The sequence below is a fragment of the Portunus trituberculatus genome, chromosome 17 (genome assembly GCF_017591435.1).
Source record: "Portunus trituberculatus isolate SZX2019 chromosome 17, ASM1759143v1, whole genome shotgun sequence".
In the NCBI taxonomy this organism is placed as follows: domain Eukaryota; kingdom Metazoa; phylum Arthropoda; class Malacostraca; order Decapoda; family Portunidae; genus Portunus; species Portunus trituberculatus.
Window position 1 is genome coordinate 28795025 of NC_059271.1, and position 19055 is coordinate 28814079.

General features: G+C 42.5%; 1 protein-coding gene across 2 annotated transcripts in view; it reads left to right on the forward strand.

The window, feature by feature from the left end:
• LOC123505070 (protein O-mannosyl-transferase Tmtc3-like) overlaps window positions 1-19055 on the forward strand; it is a 1048098-nt gene that overhangs the window by 816691 nt on the left and 212352 nt on the right. For both annotated transcript variants that reach the window (XM_045256101.1, XM_045256102.1), the window contains one exon: window positions 13767-13957. In XM_045256101.1, the coding sequence (XP_045112036.1) occupies window positions 13767-13957 (191 nt within the window). The remainder of the gene's footprint in view (window positions 1-13766; window positions 13958-19055) is intronic.

Below are 19055 nucleotides of genomic sequence, written 5' to 3' on the forward strand. Positions count from 1 at the left end.
TTTATTAAAATCTTGTTTATCCATTTAAGTAAAGGGTTATTTTTTTTTTTGACAGGAGACAAGTAAAAAAAGAGAAGAAAAACGAATCCTTTTCGTATTACCATTTCTCGGAAGTTAATGGACAAAGAAATTAAATCATCTCTCTCTCTCTCTCTCTCTCTCTCTCTCTCTCTCTCTCTCTCTCTCTCTCTCTGTCTCCTGTCTCTTCTTTGCGAGGTCCCTTCTCTTTCTCTCTGTCCTTGCCTCGGCTCTGCATGCGAGGAATAATGAAAGTGGAGGAGAAACACGCCCCTTAGGAAATGGTGGAAGGAACCGCCGACAAATTGAATCGAATTTCCGTAAGAAGGATATATATATATATATATATATATATATATATATATATATATATATCACGTGTGTTTTTTTTCATGTCCTTCAAACATTTTATTACTATCAGAGTAAATTTTCTCTCTCCTCCTCCTCCTCCTCCTCCTCCTCCTTCTCCTCCTCCTGATCCTGTTTCTGAGTCTTTTTTTTTTATTAATTTTACTTTTTTTAATCCCTCATCAAACACAAAAGGGTGAGAGATAAAGAGAATATTTTGTTGTCTGCAAAATATCATCGCCTTTCCTCTCTCTCTTATCAGTCATTCGGGCCTGCTATCAACCACTTTATTCTCGCCCGTACATCTGTGAAAACCACACTCCAACCTCGCACAAGAAATGAGGCGCTGGATTCGTCCAATGTAGAGTGACAGCGTTTACCCCTTAAAGGCTCATCGAACCTCCATCAACAATTTCGTGTCATCCCTGCTAATGCTCGCTGCCCCGGAGTCGAGTCGCCGCTAGGGAGGCAGCATTTCTCACCTGAGCAGACGAAACGATAATGCGATTTCCCCTTCTGCCTCGTATTGAAGGACGGGGAGGAAGAGGAGGACAACGACGAGGAGGAACGTGTGGAAGTATAAGTAAATTGAGCTAATTCTGTTGTTTATTTTTTTGTTGGCGACCAAGTGTCTAAGTGGTTGCCTCGGCCTGAAATGTTGTTAATGGAAGGAGCGGGCGTGAAGAGGTTTGTAAGGACAGAGCTTAACCTAATGCCTCGGAGGCGCGTAACAGGTCTCCTCCTCCTCGTCCTCCTCCTCCTCCTCCTCCTCCTCCTCCTCCTCCTCCTTCTTCTTCCTTCTTCTTCTTTCTTCTTCTTCTTCTTCCTCCTCCTCCCATTACCTGGCGCCGAGAGGAAACAGCTGCCAAAGAGCATTTATTACATGAAATTAAAAGCTGTGACTAGTTTTTGAAGATTGTTGGATAATAACAGAGAGAGAGAGAGAGAGAGAGAGAGAGAGAGAGAGAGGGTGACACCGCATCCAGGATGTGGCCGACGCTATCTCATCTTAATATCAAATATCCTCGGGCCTCCGTCACTCCTCCACCTTCATTCCTTCCACCTCCTCCACTCTTACTGTCTATCCCCCTCTCACCTTCCCATCCCAACGTTTATCTCCCTCCACTCTCCCCACTCCCTCCATCCTCACCCCTCCTTCCCTCACCTCTTCTCTTGCCCGTTCTTTGCCTCATTTCCTCCACCTCCGATGTAATCCTCTGTTCCCCATCCCTCCACCTTCCCTCCATCCTCTCCTCATTTCCTCCTCCACTAATGTAATATTCTACTCTATATTCCCTTAGCTTCACTCCCTCCCCATTCACACTCCCTCCACATTTCCCACCTCCACCAATCTAATCCTCTCTTTACCTACCTTTTCCCTTCATTATTTCCACTTTTTTTGTTGTTTTCCACTCTCACTCAGCTTTCCTCTTCCGTGTTCCCACTTCCACTCATTCCACTCCAGTCCACTCCACTCACTAGCTTTCAATTCCTTTCACTTCCACCTTCTCTTGAGTTATCTATTATCAATCAGTTCCTTCATTTTCTTCCTCTTTTCTTCTTATTTATCGATCTTCAAAGCCTTATTTACTACCTGCCAGCTTGTGTGTGTGTGTGTGTGTGTGTGTGTGTGTGTGTGTGTGTGTGTGTGTGTGTTTTGTTTTCCTTTAATGTAATTTGAGTTTAATTCCTCATGATGTATTGGGTAGAATTACTGCAATATGTTAATAAGGCAATATATAATGATTAATTGGATATTATCGCTTTCTCTCCTTTATTCCCTCATTTCTCTCTCTCTCTCTCTCTCTCTCTCTCTCTCTCTCTCTCTCTCTCTCTCTCTCTCTCTCTCTCTCTCTCATTTTTATCCTTATTTTTTCCATTTCCTTCGTCCTTCCTACATTTTCATGCTCTTATTTATTAATATATTTCTTTCTTTTCTTTCATTTTTTACGATATCCTTTACATATAGAAGCCTCTCATTTCCTGTTAGTTATCATTCATCTCTCTCTCTCTCTCTCTCTCTCTCTCTCTCTCTCTCTCTCTCTCTCTCTCTCTCTCTCTCTCTCTCTCTCTCTCTCTCTCTCTCTCTCTCTCTCTCTCTCTCTCTCTCTCTCACACACACACACACACACACACACACACACACACACACACACACACACACACACACACACACACACACACACACACACACACACACACACACACACACACACACACACACACACACACACACACACACACACACACACACACCTGTTGGCACGTAATTACGAGGAACGGGAAGCTCTACCTGGTGGATGTCACGCAGAAGGAGTGAGATGTAATTCAGAAAGGAAATTATTACACTCTGTACCATTCCGTGCTGTGTGTAAATACGTCCTGTGCTCGCTCCCAGATGACCTGCTTCCTCACACTTCCCCGGCTTAGTCCCATAGTATCGTCGCACTCCTTCCCTCTTGTCCCCTTTCAGCTTCTTATTCACACGTGTAAAGGAAGAAATCTAGAAATGTACACCTTTCGAAATGATATTTGTGGTGTTTAGGAGTCGCATCACATCTTCTCAGGTTATTTTCATAATATCGTCACACTCCTTCCGTCTTGCCCCTTTTCAGCTTCTCATTCACACATGTAGAGGAAGAAATCCAGACAAGTACACCTTTAGAAATGGTACTTGTGATGTTTAGAAGTGGCAAAAATCGGGTTACTTTCATAATATCGTCACAGTCCTTCCGTCTTGTCCCCTTTCAGCTTCTTATTCTTACGTGCAAGGGAAGAAATCGAGACTTGTACACCTTTAGAAATTATTCTTGTGTTTAGGAGTGGCGAAAATACTTTTATATTATATCTTAGCTTAATTAGTTATCTTTATTCCCTTTTCTCTTAAGTTCCGTATCCAGGAACGTCTACCTATTCTCCATGACTATATATTTTTAAAGCCACATAGATTGTTAGTCAAGTTTTCAAGGCTGTATTGTCTTGTTAGTAATACAGAAATCATGTTGAAATGTCACCTTAGTCATAAAAATACTCTTGAAAATTGGTGAAATTTCAACCAACGCCTTTTGAAAATAGTGTGAATGCTGGAAGAAGGACAATGACGAGTTTTTCATGTTCATTCTGCCTACTATTTGGTGATATTAAACAGCTTCAGAAACTTTTGTAGGGGGATTACAATAGTGACGACTGTGGCCATTAATCTTCTGCCTTCCATTGACCCTTCCTAATGTCAGTGAAATGGTCTGATCGTACAGAAATCTCAATGTAAAAATGTATCCCAGTACTGAAGGGGTTAATGTCTTCATGTATATCTTCCTTTTACCGTACCTTTGTCTTCCTCCATCCCTCTCCCTCATCTCCCTGCCTATCTCTAATGCCCTCACTTCAAACACTCTCACGCTCTTCACTCTTGCACTCTACTCTTCCTTATCTTCCTCCTCATGGCCTTGGTTAATCAAGCTAATGAAAAAAAAAAAGAAAAAGAAGAAAAATAATGGATATAGTGCATTTTTTATTATTATTATATATATATTTTTTTTGTATGCGAAAGGAAGTCACAAATGGAATAACTCTGTAGTTGTGTGGGGGGAAGAAGTATGCCAGCTGTGATGGAATAAGACAGCATGTTGATTGACTGGTGCTCTTCATGTTGTGGCTTTAATTGAAAGGGAGTTCACCTGAATCACACACACACACACACACACACACACACACACACACACACACACACACACACACACACACACACACATTAGACGCGTCACTGCTGCGGTGAGCTCTGTCTCCTGGATTTAGTGGCGTTTCTTTGTTTTCTCCCTCTTTATTATTTTCTTTTCCGTTCACAAGCAGCATTTTTTTTTAATCCTTTTTTTCTTGTATCTATCTATCTGTCTATCTATCTATTTATCTTTATTTTCTTGTAACTAAATCATTCCGTGAGATGCGTTAAAGAGAGAGAGAGAGAGAGAGAGAGAGAGAGAGAGAGAGAGAGAGAGAGAGACTTTCCGGTTCGGAGACTGAATAAGATAACCATGGGCGATGAATGGGAGAAGTAATAAGGTAACTTGGGACTGAGCCAGGCTGTATGTATCATCTCAGCTCCCCTGCTACCTTCCCCCATTCTTTTGAGGATCCCTTTGTTAATTAGCGAGTCAACATTCTCTGTGGAATATTTTAACTGTTCAGTCTTGAGACGTAAAGGGAATCACCGGAGAGAAGGTAAGGCAGTGCTGTGGTGTTCATCAGTGAAGCTGTACTGAACCAAGACAGAGAAGCAAATTAAAAAGAACATTGTGAACAGAGCGTGTACGGCTGGAAATTGAGGAAAGCAAGGGTGCACGTGGACAATTTTTAGTTAGGTTTTTATTGACTAGAAGAACACAAGAGCTAATTAGATTTAATGACTGCAGTAGAGATTATGGCTCAAATGAAAGCTCTAAATATAGCTTTTATAGTATTAAATGACTTTGTAGAAGAGAACGTATATGACAAAAACTCACCAGCAAAAAAATATATATAATTAAAAGCATAAGAACACACACACACACACACACACACACACACACACACACACACACACACACACACACACACACACACACACACACACACACACACACACACACCTGTATAGAAAAGCATTGAAAGGAACGAGTTTCAACCCACATCCGGTTTTCGATTGCGGAGTCAGTGAAGGGAAAAAAGAAAATATCAGCCGGTTTTTCCTTGTGGGTATCTAAGGAAAGATTTTCTGGTCGTTACCAAAAAAAAAAAGTTTAGAGCGCAGTTTCTTCTTAACATAGTCATATGTAGTTCATATTTTTGTGTTAATGCTCGGTCAGGTAGTAATTAGTAAGGAAGTAATGCATTCTTACCTGTCAGGGATCGTAGCTACCTGGCAGAAAACATGCAAGGGAGGAAAAGAGTCGCAGTAAGCACAGTTTTGTTGTAAATCATAGTAAATTGGGATGAAAATTAATATGTAGTAGAGGACAGTGTCTTGAAGAAAAAGTGGAAAAGTTATGGAAGAAATGTAAGTGGGTGTAAGCTGTGGTGAAAATGAATACACATAGCAGTGTTCTTAATACAGGAGTGCAAAGGAAAGCTGGCTGGTGTTAGGGAGAGAGCGAGCAGTTTGCAGTGCGTAAGAAATATTATGGCGAGTGTCAAGTGAGACAAAGGAGTGAGTGAACAATTGTCAGGGTTTGTACTGTTGAACAATAGAATAATTTTTCCATTTTATGATGATTTTGTAACACTTTTTATTCATTTTGTGTTTTTTCATCCTCCGAGATACTTAGTGTATATGTTTCATGAGTTTCTATATCATAGCAAAAGTATTACAAAAAAAATTACATGTAACTGTTTTACCAAAGCGACATAATGTTACAAAATACTGAGTGAATGTAAATTGAACTCACGCAGTCAGGTTGAGTTCATCAGTGGCACTGCTGAGTATATCACCGGATACGTGACGCAGCGCATGTGCCCACCGAGCCTTCCTAAGTGTGATAAAGACATGTAATTTGTAACACCTCTGCGTTCACCCTTATACATTATATACTTGAAATTTAGTTTTTTCAAGGTAGGTTTTACGTTTCTAGAGACAAATTCACGAGATTTCTTATTACCAGGAAAACATAGGTACTTCGGAGCTTGGCATATCATCTGTGTGGCCTTTGAAAGTAGTCCTGCTGAGAGAGAGAGAGAGAGAGAGAGAGAGAGAGAGAGAGGCGTTTTGAATGCGAGCCAAAGCGATTCATCCATAACATTATACTTTTGTTATATATTAGAGACGTAGACATTTTTCTTCCTTTGCTTCATACTCTGAACCTAAAGTGCAGGTAGGTTCCTCATAGAGGCTTGGCTGGTTGTCGTTTTGTAGAGTATTTTTTTTTTTTTTTCAGTGGTGGAATTTCATTTACTTTGTTTACTTCTGCAATAGTGTGCCTTCCTCCTTTTTTCTACTTTTATTTTACTTGTTCGTAGATTCTGTGGAGGATTGAAGTCACGCCCGAGATAAAATTGGACTTCCCTAATTGTTTGAATAAAAATATCCCTGTGTCTTTGTATGAGACTGAGACCCGTACTCAGACACCCTCTGCTCTCTCAGGACGAGTATTTTTCAAAGGCTCTAGTTAAAGATACTCATGTTTTTAATGGTATTTTTATAATTCTTGTGATGGATAAGTAAAGATTTCTAATTTATCATAAGAAGAAACTGTCTTGAAAATCCTGCCAGTCGTCTACGGGGACTTGAAAAGTTGTCGTGGTGAGAGCAAGACATTTCTGAATATGGCCGTGAATATTCCGACCGTGCTTTTTTTTTTTTTTTTTTATTCTTGATATATTATTTTTGTTATACCGCCTCCGCGCTGAATATCCTTGTGGAAATAATATCATCAATAGTAAAAATCCAGACGCTGTTTGTCATGTTTCTTGTTATGCCAAGCTGGACCTGAATATAGTGTTATAAAATGTAAAGCAATATTCTGGTCCCTGGTGCTCCTATGAAAGGTATAGAGGCCATGTCGCCCGGTTTCCTTCCCTTCAGATGCCCATCACGAATCTGTCGCGAGGAAACTTTACCACTTGAGCCACGCTGAACCCCATTGGCTGTCACTTGGGCTGCCACTCACCAGGACTCGCGGTGTGTATCTCGCCTAACTATCACATCGGAGGTCAAGGTCGCGTTCCACAGATTTTCCGCTGATGCGTTAACCGGGCGGAGGAAAGACAGGGAACGCTGAATGAGGAAGAAAAAGAGACATACTAATCGTTCTCTCCTGCCATGCAATGCTCCTTACCCTTCCCTGCTCCCTTGCCTTACAAGACTCTGCTTCCAGGAACTTGTTACCTGAGTGCATGACGATTGGCGCCTTCCGAGAAAACCTTTACTTCACGTCTCATCGACAAGTGAGGCTTTCAGTGACATTGCAGCCTATACTTCAGCCTTACCATCACGCTTGATATCATGCAGCGCTGCCTTACGAAACTAGAAATCTCAGAGCTGCCACTGCGCTCTGACCTTTCGTGGTAATTAGCCTCACTGTTAGGACTCCCGGATGTCTATTAGGGTAATGACGAACTCAGAATTGCCACATTTGCGAAGTGTTCATGTATGCTGAGCTCAGACTTTGCCAGTCCAGGGTTGAGGTAATGTTACCTGGATAATCCTTGACGCCGGAGTGATGATGCTCGATTGTTCTTGTCTAACAACATACCAGTACATTAACTATTGTGAATCTTGAACCTTTTCATGAATCACCATCACTGTACCGGAAAACCTCTGCCCACCACAGCCATAGGAAATACGATATATATCATGCACTTGTCAGACTCCCTTCACTGTAAACTTGTAAAGAGAACATCTTGTGGAAGAGAGATAATACATATCGCAATAATGTAGCACAGTAAGATCAGTTTTCAGAGGTTAACGCCTGTGTAAGGTGAATTAGCAAGAACAAGTGCAGGAAACACAGGTTTTATCACCTCTCTGTTTTTAATGCATTTTACAAGAAGGAAAAAATCCCTCACAAATCGGTAAGTAGTTCCAATAATAAGCATCACGTCGCGTATACACTTTACTCCTTCAACGCCAGGGTAGAGAATATGAATAAAGAAGGATTCATATTCAATTTGGGCGGTAACTCCTGCTGGACGACTTTCTCTCAGATATTCTCCTTCCTCCTCCGCGACACACACACACACACACACACACACACACACACACACACACACACACACACACACACACACACACACACACACACACACACACACACACACGATGGATGAACTGGATCACTGTGAAGGGAGTCTTAGCAGCCAGGAGGAGCGGCCAGCGACTCAAGTGGCTCCATCTCATTAAGTGGCGTGCAAGGACGTGCACAATTTCCATCAGGTAATTACCGCAAGCCGTGTTTACTCTCAGCTCTCCTCGAGTCGTCGGGGATGGCACCTCCCTCCCCTGGCCTCAGCTTCGGCAAAACGACGATATTTCACTTTACCTCATTAAAATTTATGTAAGTTATGGGGCTGTGGTGTGTGGCTAAGCCCAAGGCGGGCCGGGGCGGGGCGCTGGGTGCTTTCCGCTGTGTAATCATGTCGCCTGCGCGTCCATCAGTGGGTAATTTTTATAATGACGTGCAGCCACTTGTGTTGGAGGACCTTGGTTTAGGCGCGCATATATTTAGTGCTGGTAAACACACATTTTTTTTTTTTTTCGTCAGCAACAAGCATACTTCTCTGGTTCATTTTGGGGAGTAAATAATTGATATATTTGCGAATGTTAGATTACAGCGTTGTCCAGGTAAAGTACACAGGAATAACATGAGCCTAGACACGAGCAACCACTGATGGAGGGTTTATAAATATTATTGTGAAACTGATAGCAACCCTGTCTCCTCCTCCTCCTCCTCCTCCTCCTCCTCCTCCTCCTCCTCCTCCTCCTCCTCCTCCTCCTCCTCCTCCTCCTCTGGTGTAGCCCCCAAAAGGCCAGACACTTCCCACCACTCCCTGTTAGACCGATGCACAGAGTCCGATACTTCAACACGGCCACATCAATACTTGTCGAGGCTGTCTCATTACCAGCCCGTCCAGGACACACGAGTGACACCGCTCACCCACTCACTGCTTGTCTCGTCAACTCCTCCTCCTCCTCCTCCTCCTATTTTCATCCTTACCCTGTTTGCCCTCTGTTTTCTTTCTTCTTTTCACACATATTCTCGATCAGCTCTCTCTATCATGTTCCTTCCTTTTTCTTTCACCTGCCTTCTCTTCTTTGCCCTCCGCTTCTCGCCGCCTCGCCTTATCACCACCACTATTTCCCTGCCAAGCTACGCAGGAAATCAGGTGTCTATGTGAAGAGAGAGAGAGAGAGAGAGAGAGAGAGAGAGAGAGAGAGAGAGAGAGAGAGAGAGAGACGCAGTGAAAATGGAAAATAATACAATAGACGGTAGACACGTGTCACAGCAGGGTATCATTGGGTTGGTGTGGCAACCGGCGAGGGGCGGAAATTGGTCTCGACTGTGTGCCGCTTCCCGTCTCGCCTCGTTCCTGCACGCGATGTTTATTTCATAGTTATTCACGGATTACCCGGACCCCAGGATTAGGCAGGCGGCGGGATTAACACGGCGCCGGGATTACCCAGCGCCAGGGATTAAGCCGTGGCGCAAGAATACATTAAACGGATGACATTCATATTTGGAGTGCATAACCAGAGCGTCAAAAGGCAACGAGATTTTAATTCAAAGTACTCCGGCGACCATATACAGTATGTGTGCTGCGTTTGTATGTGCTTTGAAAGTCATGAAATTTACGTGTGGAAAATGTGTAAATGTACGTGTGTATGTTTGTGTGTGTGTGTGTGTGTGTGTGTGTGTGTGTGTGTGTGTGTGTGTTGCATGCATTCCACGTGGTCAACTGCACCACCACCACCACCACCACCACCACCACCACCATGCACCTTCTGCTTGCCACTTTGATTGCATATCCAGAGTATACAACTTCCTCGATTATCATGTAGATTTTGTTGCTGCAAGTGATGATGAAAGTGATGGTAATCCTAATAATAGTAATAATGAACAGTATTACTTCTCCTCCTCCTCCTCCTCCTCCTCCTCCTCCTCCTCCTCGTCACTGTCAGACAACACAATATCCTCACTCCATTTCTCACCACCGTCACCTCCACTATTCATAGGGAAGTGTCTGCAGGTGGGCGGCCCCTCAGTATCATTCATTACCCATGTACTTTAAGACAGGTGTTTTAATCCTTGGCAATTATTAAGCGCATCATTAGCATGCATTGGAACTCTTGAGTGGGACGAAAACAACCGCCACCTATACTGGATGAGCTGAAGGATCGAGGAGCTGAAGAGCTAGGCGGGTGGGCGAGGCCATGAGGAGTGTGGTAGTGTCTTGCTTGAGGCCTCCGGAAGGTGATGTGATAATTTCTCCTGACTGATGAAAGCATTTTAGGTATCCACGTGGCGCTTTGTGGCCGGTGGCACCTCAAGGAGAACTTTATTTGTATATTGCCTCGTGCTGAGCTGGTAGGACGTACGGTAAGTAGCCTGAGTGTGAGGCAATGAGTGGTAGGATAATCGCTGGCTCCAGGCTGAGACTTCTGAGTTATTGGTGGATAACCAGCTCTTAAGTATAAGCATTTGTTAATATAAAAGCATGAAGCCTTGTTATCTTGTCGGCTGGGCTTGCTGTGATCTCAATCATCTCACTGTTTCCTGGATCTTCTCCTTCAAGTGACCTTGTGTTGTTCCATCTTTAGGTGAAACGGGTTTACTGAGGACGATGATGATGGCGGTAATGGTGGTGGCGATGGTCATGATGATGGTGGTGGTGGTGCTATTAGACACTGTTGTTGTTTTAATACTGGAATTAGTTAGAGGTACAGAATTAAAAAGAAAGAGGGAATTATATTCAATTTTGTTGCTAGCACAGTTGTTAGTGGCGAGAGTGATATTATAACTATTTATATATGACTACTACTACTACTACTACTACTACTACTACTACTACTACTACTACTACTACTACCACCACCGTTGTTGTTACTGTTGCTGTTGTCAAAAGCCAGCAGTTTTTGTTTTCGTTTTGGCTTAACATCGACTCACGTTTTCACTCTCGACCTTGAAGCGAACTCAGACAAGGGGGTTTGGAAGGGTGGTCCAAGGCCGGCACCACACATTGGTTAAGTATCCTGGTCTGGACGTGGGCGGCAATGGCGTTGGTGTGGTGAGAGGAAGTACGTGGTGGCCAGTCCGCTTGTCACGGCTCAGTGGCGTCCTGCAGAGACTGGCAAGCAGGACCGCTGAACTTCAAGACAGGAGAGGTTCCGTCTACATCGGTGCTCCTTGACGTTTATGATGTGCAATAACTTTCACTGCTGGATCTGTGGAAGCATCATGTAAAAGCTGTATCTTCCGTATGTTACCGGTACACAAGCGATGTCTTGAAGCTATTGGGAGGTTTTTCCACGTACACTGCGATCATATTTAGTCCTTCTGTCAACTGTCAGGTGGTCTTGTCGCTTATTTCTCCGTCTTTAATTTTGGTCCCAAATTTTCATGTTCTTCATCCTCCCGCCTCGAACTGTGCCCCCGCCTAGCCTCCGTGCCCTGCCTCATTCTGTGTGTCCATTATTTACGTGTAAATATTTATCTTCTGGAATGTTCCTGCGTCGTGAAGCCCTTCAGTTGTTGCATGTTGAGGCTTCCTACTGTATTGGATACTCCGTTTCCCTCGTCCATCCACTTCACTGTCTCCTTTATCTTCCTCCTCCCTCCCCTGCTGCACTTATGTATACTCCTCTTATCTGTGTGGTAATTAGTTTTGATCTCACCACTCTTGGCAACTTCTCCCTCATTTAATGTGCTACTAAATACGAGCCAATTTATTTACTTTTTTTTTTTATCATCTCATGCATATTTTGTTTTGCATTATATTCCCTCAAGATATTGTGTGTGTGTGTGTGTGTGTGTGTGTGTGTGTGTGTGTGTGTGTGTGTGTATATATATATATATATATATATATATATATATATATATATATATATATATATATATATATATATATATATATATATATATATAAATATATAATTTCAATTTGATAATTTTGTCAATATATTAAAATTACGTAGTGAAATTGTTCTGAATATTCGTACATTTCCCATAAAAGTTGAATTATTATAGTGCTCTGGACAGCTGCGTGGCCCAGTTGTCGGATGTACACGATGGGCGGGAGGCGGGGAAATAGGGGAAGGGAAGCGGTCAGGGGATAGGAGGGACCTCAGCGGGAGGAGGAGGAGGAGGAGGGGGGGGGAAGAAGATTAAATGGCTGGATATCGCTGTCCATCACAACAAAACAATTAAAGCATTAGCCGTTCGCCTCGTTTTTATCCGTGTTTATTTTTTGCTGGTCCAGGTCTTTGTCAAGGTAATCACGTAATCGCACGTTCTGGGCCGGGCAGGACGACTTGCTCAGGTTGTGTGGACGCGGAGTTTGGCATGAGTCGCGCACCGCTCAAAGACTACTGCACTGAAGCTGATCCCAAGCATGTGTTCCTTTTTTTATTCATATTCAAATTGATATTCCTTTTATTGTCAGTGCAATTAAATGCAATCGTGGACTGTGTGATTATTGGGGATAGGCACGGAATCTTCTCCTGGAGTGACTTAAGCTTTATGTGATCTCCTTGCCAAATGCATCGATACCCCGGTGCGCGTGCTCCTCCTCCTCCTCCTGCTGCATCCACGATCTGGCGTCTGTTATTAAACCAAAACGTATTCATTTTCTGTCTACTCAAACTCGCAACTGTTTTTTACGAAACTTATTTATTTTCCCTAATGTAAATAAGTTAAAAGATTGAGACATGTTGTTTGGGTCGTTTAGTATGTATTTATGCATGGCGTATGCTTGCTTAATGTGACTGAGAATAAGTGCCGTGGACGGCCTGTATGTCCAAATATGCAACGACTCGTGCTGAATAACAATGTGCCTTTATCTGACATTATATTACACAGTGACATCATGATCCCACTAATTGTCGTCCGTGTTATGGGCTGCCAGGGAGGCGCCTCCTACTACCGGCATAGCGCTGGCCGCTGCCTTGATGAGTGATGATTAGCAGCAGTCTTTGAAGAGTGTAATTAAGACACTGCCAACGCTAATGAAAAATATGATCATATTTGTATCCTGGGGAACGAGAGAGAGAGAGAGAGAGAGAGAGAGAGAGAGAGAGAGAGAGAGAGAGAGAGAGAGCACCAACAACCCTTTCCCTTCAGTTGCGTCGCCGCCATGAAATTGGAAGGCTCCTGCTAATAATCCTGGCTTCAAATCTTACAAGGGAAGGTTATTTGGACGGCTCAGGAGAACGAGATGGGGAGGCTGCTGGTCTAAGGTCAGGTCAGGTCAGCTCAGGTCAAGGCAGGTCATATCGAGCTAGGTCATCTGTCAGCTTGAAAACAATATATCGATGCTCATGACGCGACCTGATGCAGTTTGGGTAATCGGCTTTCCTACCAATTACTACTATATGTGGTATTAGTGGTATCGGTAATCCCGCCACGACAAACCATTATAGCCGCTCTCCAATCGTGAGGCAGATGAGCTGAAGCCTAAAGGTTATTCAAGTACACACACATCTGGCTAATTCCTGCTGAAGTAATATGTATGTAGAAGGCAGCAATATGTATAAGTTAACCAAGTATATTGCAAGTTAAAAAGAGGAGTGGGAAAATACATGCTTTCTCTTATCACGGCTCTTCTAGTGAATATCCTTCTATTTATATGGCGCTTTATTCACAATAGCCAGCTGTCATATTTTCTTCCTTTCCGTGTCCCACTGTGTGCCCGAGTAACCATGTGTGTCTTCCCTACAGGCGGGTCGGTGTGCGGGTGGGTGTACAGCTCCTTGGTGCTGACCGTGGCACTGCTCGTCTACTGCAACGCCCTCAGCTGCAGCTTTGTGTTTGACGACATCTCGGCCATCAAAGAGAACCGCGACCTGCGTCCACACACACCCGTGACCAACCTCTTCTTCCACGACTTCTGGGGGACGCCAATGCAGAAGGTAGGTTGAAAAGAATTGTGTTACTTTCTTCCTTACATTTCTTCTTGGACATTTTTTTTCTTTATGGTGTAAATGTTGTTTTTGTCTACTACTGTAGCGTTGCCTTTGTATTTGTTATTGTTTTCATTTTAATTCTTTATGTTTTTTTTCGATATCTACTTATTTACTTATATTCCTGAAGTACGAGTATCATTTAAACGCGATTTTTATGTAATGTAACATTCGAATATTTTCATTATTATTTTCATTTTTTTAAAGTTAATTTTGCTGACAGCTTCACCATTAGAAAAGCTCTCAAATAATTAATATCAGTGCCATGGAATATTACACCTGTTTGAAGTAAGAACACACACACACACACACACACACACACACACACACACACACACACACACACACACACACACACACACACACACACACACACACACACACACAAAACCTCTTTATACACAACCGCCGTCCAATCCAGTTCACTTCCTTTGGTACTAAAAAAAAAAAAAAAAAAATAAGAGCCAGTGAATCGTATGAAGTAAAGAAAAATACTACTGAACTGTTACTCAAAAAGGATTAAAGAAGGAAAACTGCCTGAAATAAACAATATCGTTTGAAAATACAAAGAACAAAGATACAACATGGATTTCAGTATCGGAGGAAAAGAAAAAAAAAAAAGGAAAATAAAAATCTATATATCTAAAAAAAAAAAACAGTATAAGAATGCTTGAAAATTCTGTAAATGCCTTGAATAAAAGTTTTCAGATAGCAATGTTCTCAAAGTAGAAGTATTTTTTTTTTTTTTTTTTAGGAAATCTAGATAGAACGTACTGTTTAGATGAATGATAACTAGAGTCTGAAGTATTGATATTTTTTGTTGGTAGAGAGAGAGAGAGAGAGAGAGAGAGAGAGAGAGAGAGAGAGAGAGAGAGAGAGAGATTAATTAAGAACAGACCGAGATTTGACGTTATGGTTTAGGAATTTAGCTGTCAACCAAGAAAATTGCCGCGTAGCTAAAAACACAGAGAGAGAGAGAGAGAGAGAGAGAGAGAGAGAGAGAGAGAGAGAGATTCGTAGTGAAGCTGCAAAGACAACAAGGGTAGATCCAACAAACAGAAACAAAGTAGAGAAAATTTGTGTATGGCGCCAAACCGTGACATTATGGAATTTGCGAGCGAGGAGGAGGAGGAGGAAAAGGAGGAGAAGAAGAAGGGAGGGAGAACAATAATAACAACAATAAAATGAAATGAAAACGGATAGCTAGAATAGACTCATTCATTTATGGCCCAAATTCCTGACATTACAGAAGAAGAGGAAGAAAAAGAAAAAGAAGAAAAAAGTTAGAAAGACGCAATGAACATGAATAACAATAGAAATATGTCAATTGATCCAACCTGAAGATGGAAAAAGAAAGAAATAAAAAAAAATCACCAAATGAAGAATAGAAGCATGAGAGAGAGAGAGAGAGAGAGAGAGAGAGAGAGAGAGAGAGAGAGAGAGAGAGAGTGAAGGAAGAGAAAGATAAAAAGAGACGAAAGGAAAATAAAAGTTAAAATAAGGGAATCCGTTTTACCCCTACACACCCTCCACGACCCCCCGTAGCCCCCCAATACCTCACCCTCACCCCCGCCCTGTACGGCAGCAAGGAGGGCGCCAGCAAGGGGAAGAATTAGCCCTTAATAAAACCTCGGTGTGAATATAATGGCGTTTGAGCAGATTTACTTCTTCTAGCCTTAAAAAAAAAAAAGAACTCACTGGCTCTCTCTCTCTCTCTCTCTCTCTCTCTCTCTCTCTCTCTCTCTCTCTCTCTCTCTCTCTCTCTCTCTCTCTCTCTCTCTCTCTCGTTTTTTTTTCCCTTCTTCTTCTTTTACTTTCTTTCCAAACCAAGTCCGTGTGATTTTGAGTTCCCTCCCACATTGTCCTGCAGCCATTTTCCAACTCTTATTTCTCTCTCTCTCTCTCTCTCTCTCTCTCTCTCTCTCTCTCTCTCTCTCTCTCTCTCTCTCTCTCTCTCTCTCTCTCTCTCTCTCTCTCTCTCTCTCTCTCTCTCTCTCTCTCTCTCCTGTGTGGAAATGAAAAGGTTTTAACTGTGATTTCTTTTTTCTTTCATATTTTTTTCCATCTACAATTCCCCCATCCCACAGTTCATTCTATTAGTCCATCTTTTTCCTCGCTCTCACTTCATCCTTTTCCTACTACCCCCATACTTTCCTCCCTCCTTGAGTCACTTTCTCTCTCCTTACCTCCTTGCCTCCTCTCTCTTTTTCTCCTGTTTTATTTCCTTGAGAGGTTTTCTTTTTCGTTTATCCACTTAGCTCGGGACATTTTATCTTCTTTTCTCTCTCTTAAATTCTCTTTACATTCCGCTCATCCCTACTTTTTTTTTTCTCCTTTCTCTCTCTTTCTCTCTCTCTTTTTTTCCTCCTTGACCCATTTTTTTTTTATTCAAGATTATTTTGTCGTTTTTTTTTTTTTTTTTTTTTCCTTCGTGTTTAGTTTCCTTGTCGTTTATAAGTGCATTTCGTTTTTTTTTCTCTCTCTTGTTTTTTTTTCCAGCTAGCTTTGTTTAGTTTTCCTTCTCTTTTAAACTTTCCCTTTCTCGGATAAGCTCAGTCTACATTTATTTAGTTATTTTCTTCCCGTTTTCTCTTCTATGGATTCCGTTTTTTGTTTGTTCGAAAGGTGAATCTGTGCCTCTCTCTCTCTCTCTCTCTCTCTCTCTCTCTCTCTCTCTCTCTCTCTCTCTCTCTCTCTCTCTCTCTCTTTACGTCCAATTTTTATCATTTTCTTCTTCTCTTTCTCTGTCTTCTTCCTTTTCTCATCTTCACGTTATGCTTCAGAATTTATGGCACTTATCCTCTTTCCCCTCTTTATCATCAGTTTATTTTGCCACCTCTCTCTCTCTCTCTCTCTCTCTCTCTCTCTCTCTCTCTCTCTCTCTCTCTCTCTCTCTCTCTCTCTCTCTCTCTCTCTCTCTCTCTCTCTCTCTCTCTCTCTCTCTCTCTCTCTCTCCCAAAAGAATTTTCCCACCCCACAATTCTTTGCCTTTTGTGCCACAGTCCCATATATTTCCTTGGGTTCATCGCTCTCTCTCTCTCTCTCTCTCTCTCTCTCTCTCTCTCTCTCTCTCTCTCTCTCTCTCTCTCTCTCTCTCTCTCTCTCTCTCTCTCTCTCTCTCTCTCTCTCTCTCTCTCTCTCTCTCTCTCATTTTGTAGAAGCGACCAATTGTTCTTTCCTTGAATTTGTGGTATTCGAACAAGTTAGTTTTTTTGTTTAAATTTCAAGGAATTACGTTGTGTGTGTGTGTGTGTGTGTGTGTGTGTGTGTGTGTGTGTGTGTGTGTGTGTGTGTGTCTTTGAGTGTTAGTGTGCAGTATTTCTCCATCTTTATCCTCGGTTTTTATCTTCCCCGTCATTCTTTTTCACTTTTATTCTTCTTTCCTCTCCTCCATTTCTTCTCTCACTCCTTTGCTCTGTCAAGTTTCCTTCCTTACTTCTTGATTTTTGTTCTTCCTTATCTTATCTACCCCATTTATTTCCTCTCTCTCTCTCTCTCTCTCTCTCTCTCTCTCTCTCTCTCTCTCTCTCTCTCTCTCTCTCTCTCTCTCTCTCTCTCCAAGCGCCATTGTTTTATAGCGTTACTTCCCTCCTTTGCGTCGTCATATATCCCTCCACTCTCGTATTTTCTGCCTCTCTCTCTCTCTCTCTCTCTCTCTCTCTCTCTCTCTCTCTCTCTCTCTTTTTTTTTTTCTTTTTTTCCACTGTTTTGCTTCTTTTTTTTCTATTTTTGCATTTCCACTTCCTCCCCTTGCGACCTTCTTGGTGTGGCCTGTGTGTGACCTTCCGTGACCCAGCCTGACCTGTCGCCGTCCTCTTGGTTTCTTACGTGGGTGAAGTGCCTCGGTGTGCTTCAAGATTGTGTGTGGCATTGCAGAGAGGCACTGACACCGACATAATGGGACGAGAAGCGGAGGAGGAATAAGAGCAGCAGAAGGAGGAGGAGGAGGAGGAGGAGGAGGAAGCGAAGAAAGTAAAGGGAAAGGAAAAAGTTGGAAATGAAAATAGGTAAAAAGTTTTAGTGGAAAGTTAAATAGGCGAAGTGTGGTGGAGGAATAAGAAGGAAGTTAGAGCTGAAGGGAATGAGAGAGAGAGAGAGAGAGAGAGAGAGAGAGAGAGAGAGAGAGAGAGAGAGAATATTCTTTAATGTTCTTTTTTAATCTATTTTTTCTTTTCATTGGAGAATCGAGAAGGAAAGAATGTAGGTCAAATTTAAACCGTGTAGAAGAAGCGTCTCCAGCAGCTAATGGCCGTCGGGTGAGTGGCTGTCGGCCGGGTATTGACTCCGGGGTGACACCAAAGAAACATTCCCATTCTATTTGTCATCTCCATCCCTCTTCTCTCGCCCTCGCTAACCTTCCTTCCTTCTCGCTCCCTCCTTCCTCCTGCTTCCGACCAAACTCTCCCACTCTTTCTCTCCCTCTCTTCCTTGTTTCTTCCTTTCCCTCGTTCCTGTTGCCGCCTCCACTAGTTAACTGGTTCCTGTTATTGGTCGTCACCCTCCTGTTTCTGTCGGAGTAGGTTGTTAGCCTTTTGATTTAGCGCTGGTGGTGTTTGTCGCCGTCTGGGATCTGGCGAGCTGCTGAGTCCAGACCTGCAGGGGTTCTAGAAGGAAGGTTATGTTCTGTAGCATCTGTTTTTGTCAATAAGCTTCTTCCTTGAGTTTTTCTTTCTTTTATGTGTGTGTGTGCGTGTTTGTTTGATACTGGGTTGAATTTTTTTTTTTTTTTTTTTACGGTTCTGTATTCGTGTTTATTAACGTATTGTCGGTTCTAGAAGGAAGGTTGTGTTCTGTGCTATCTGTTTTTGTCAATAAACTTCTTCCTTGGCTTTTTTTTTTTCTCTTATGTGTGTGCGTGTGTTTGTTTGGGACTGGATTGATTTTTTTTTTTTTTTTTCGGGGGATGGGGTTGGTTTTGTATTTTCGTGTCTGGTAACGGTTTATTGGAATAGACAGACAGGAGGCGCAGATGTTGTTTTCCGAATGACGATAAAAAAAAGGCCACTTGTAACGTCTCCCACTTCACCCGCTGCCCCCCGCCCCCCCC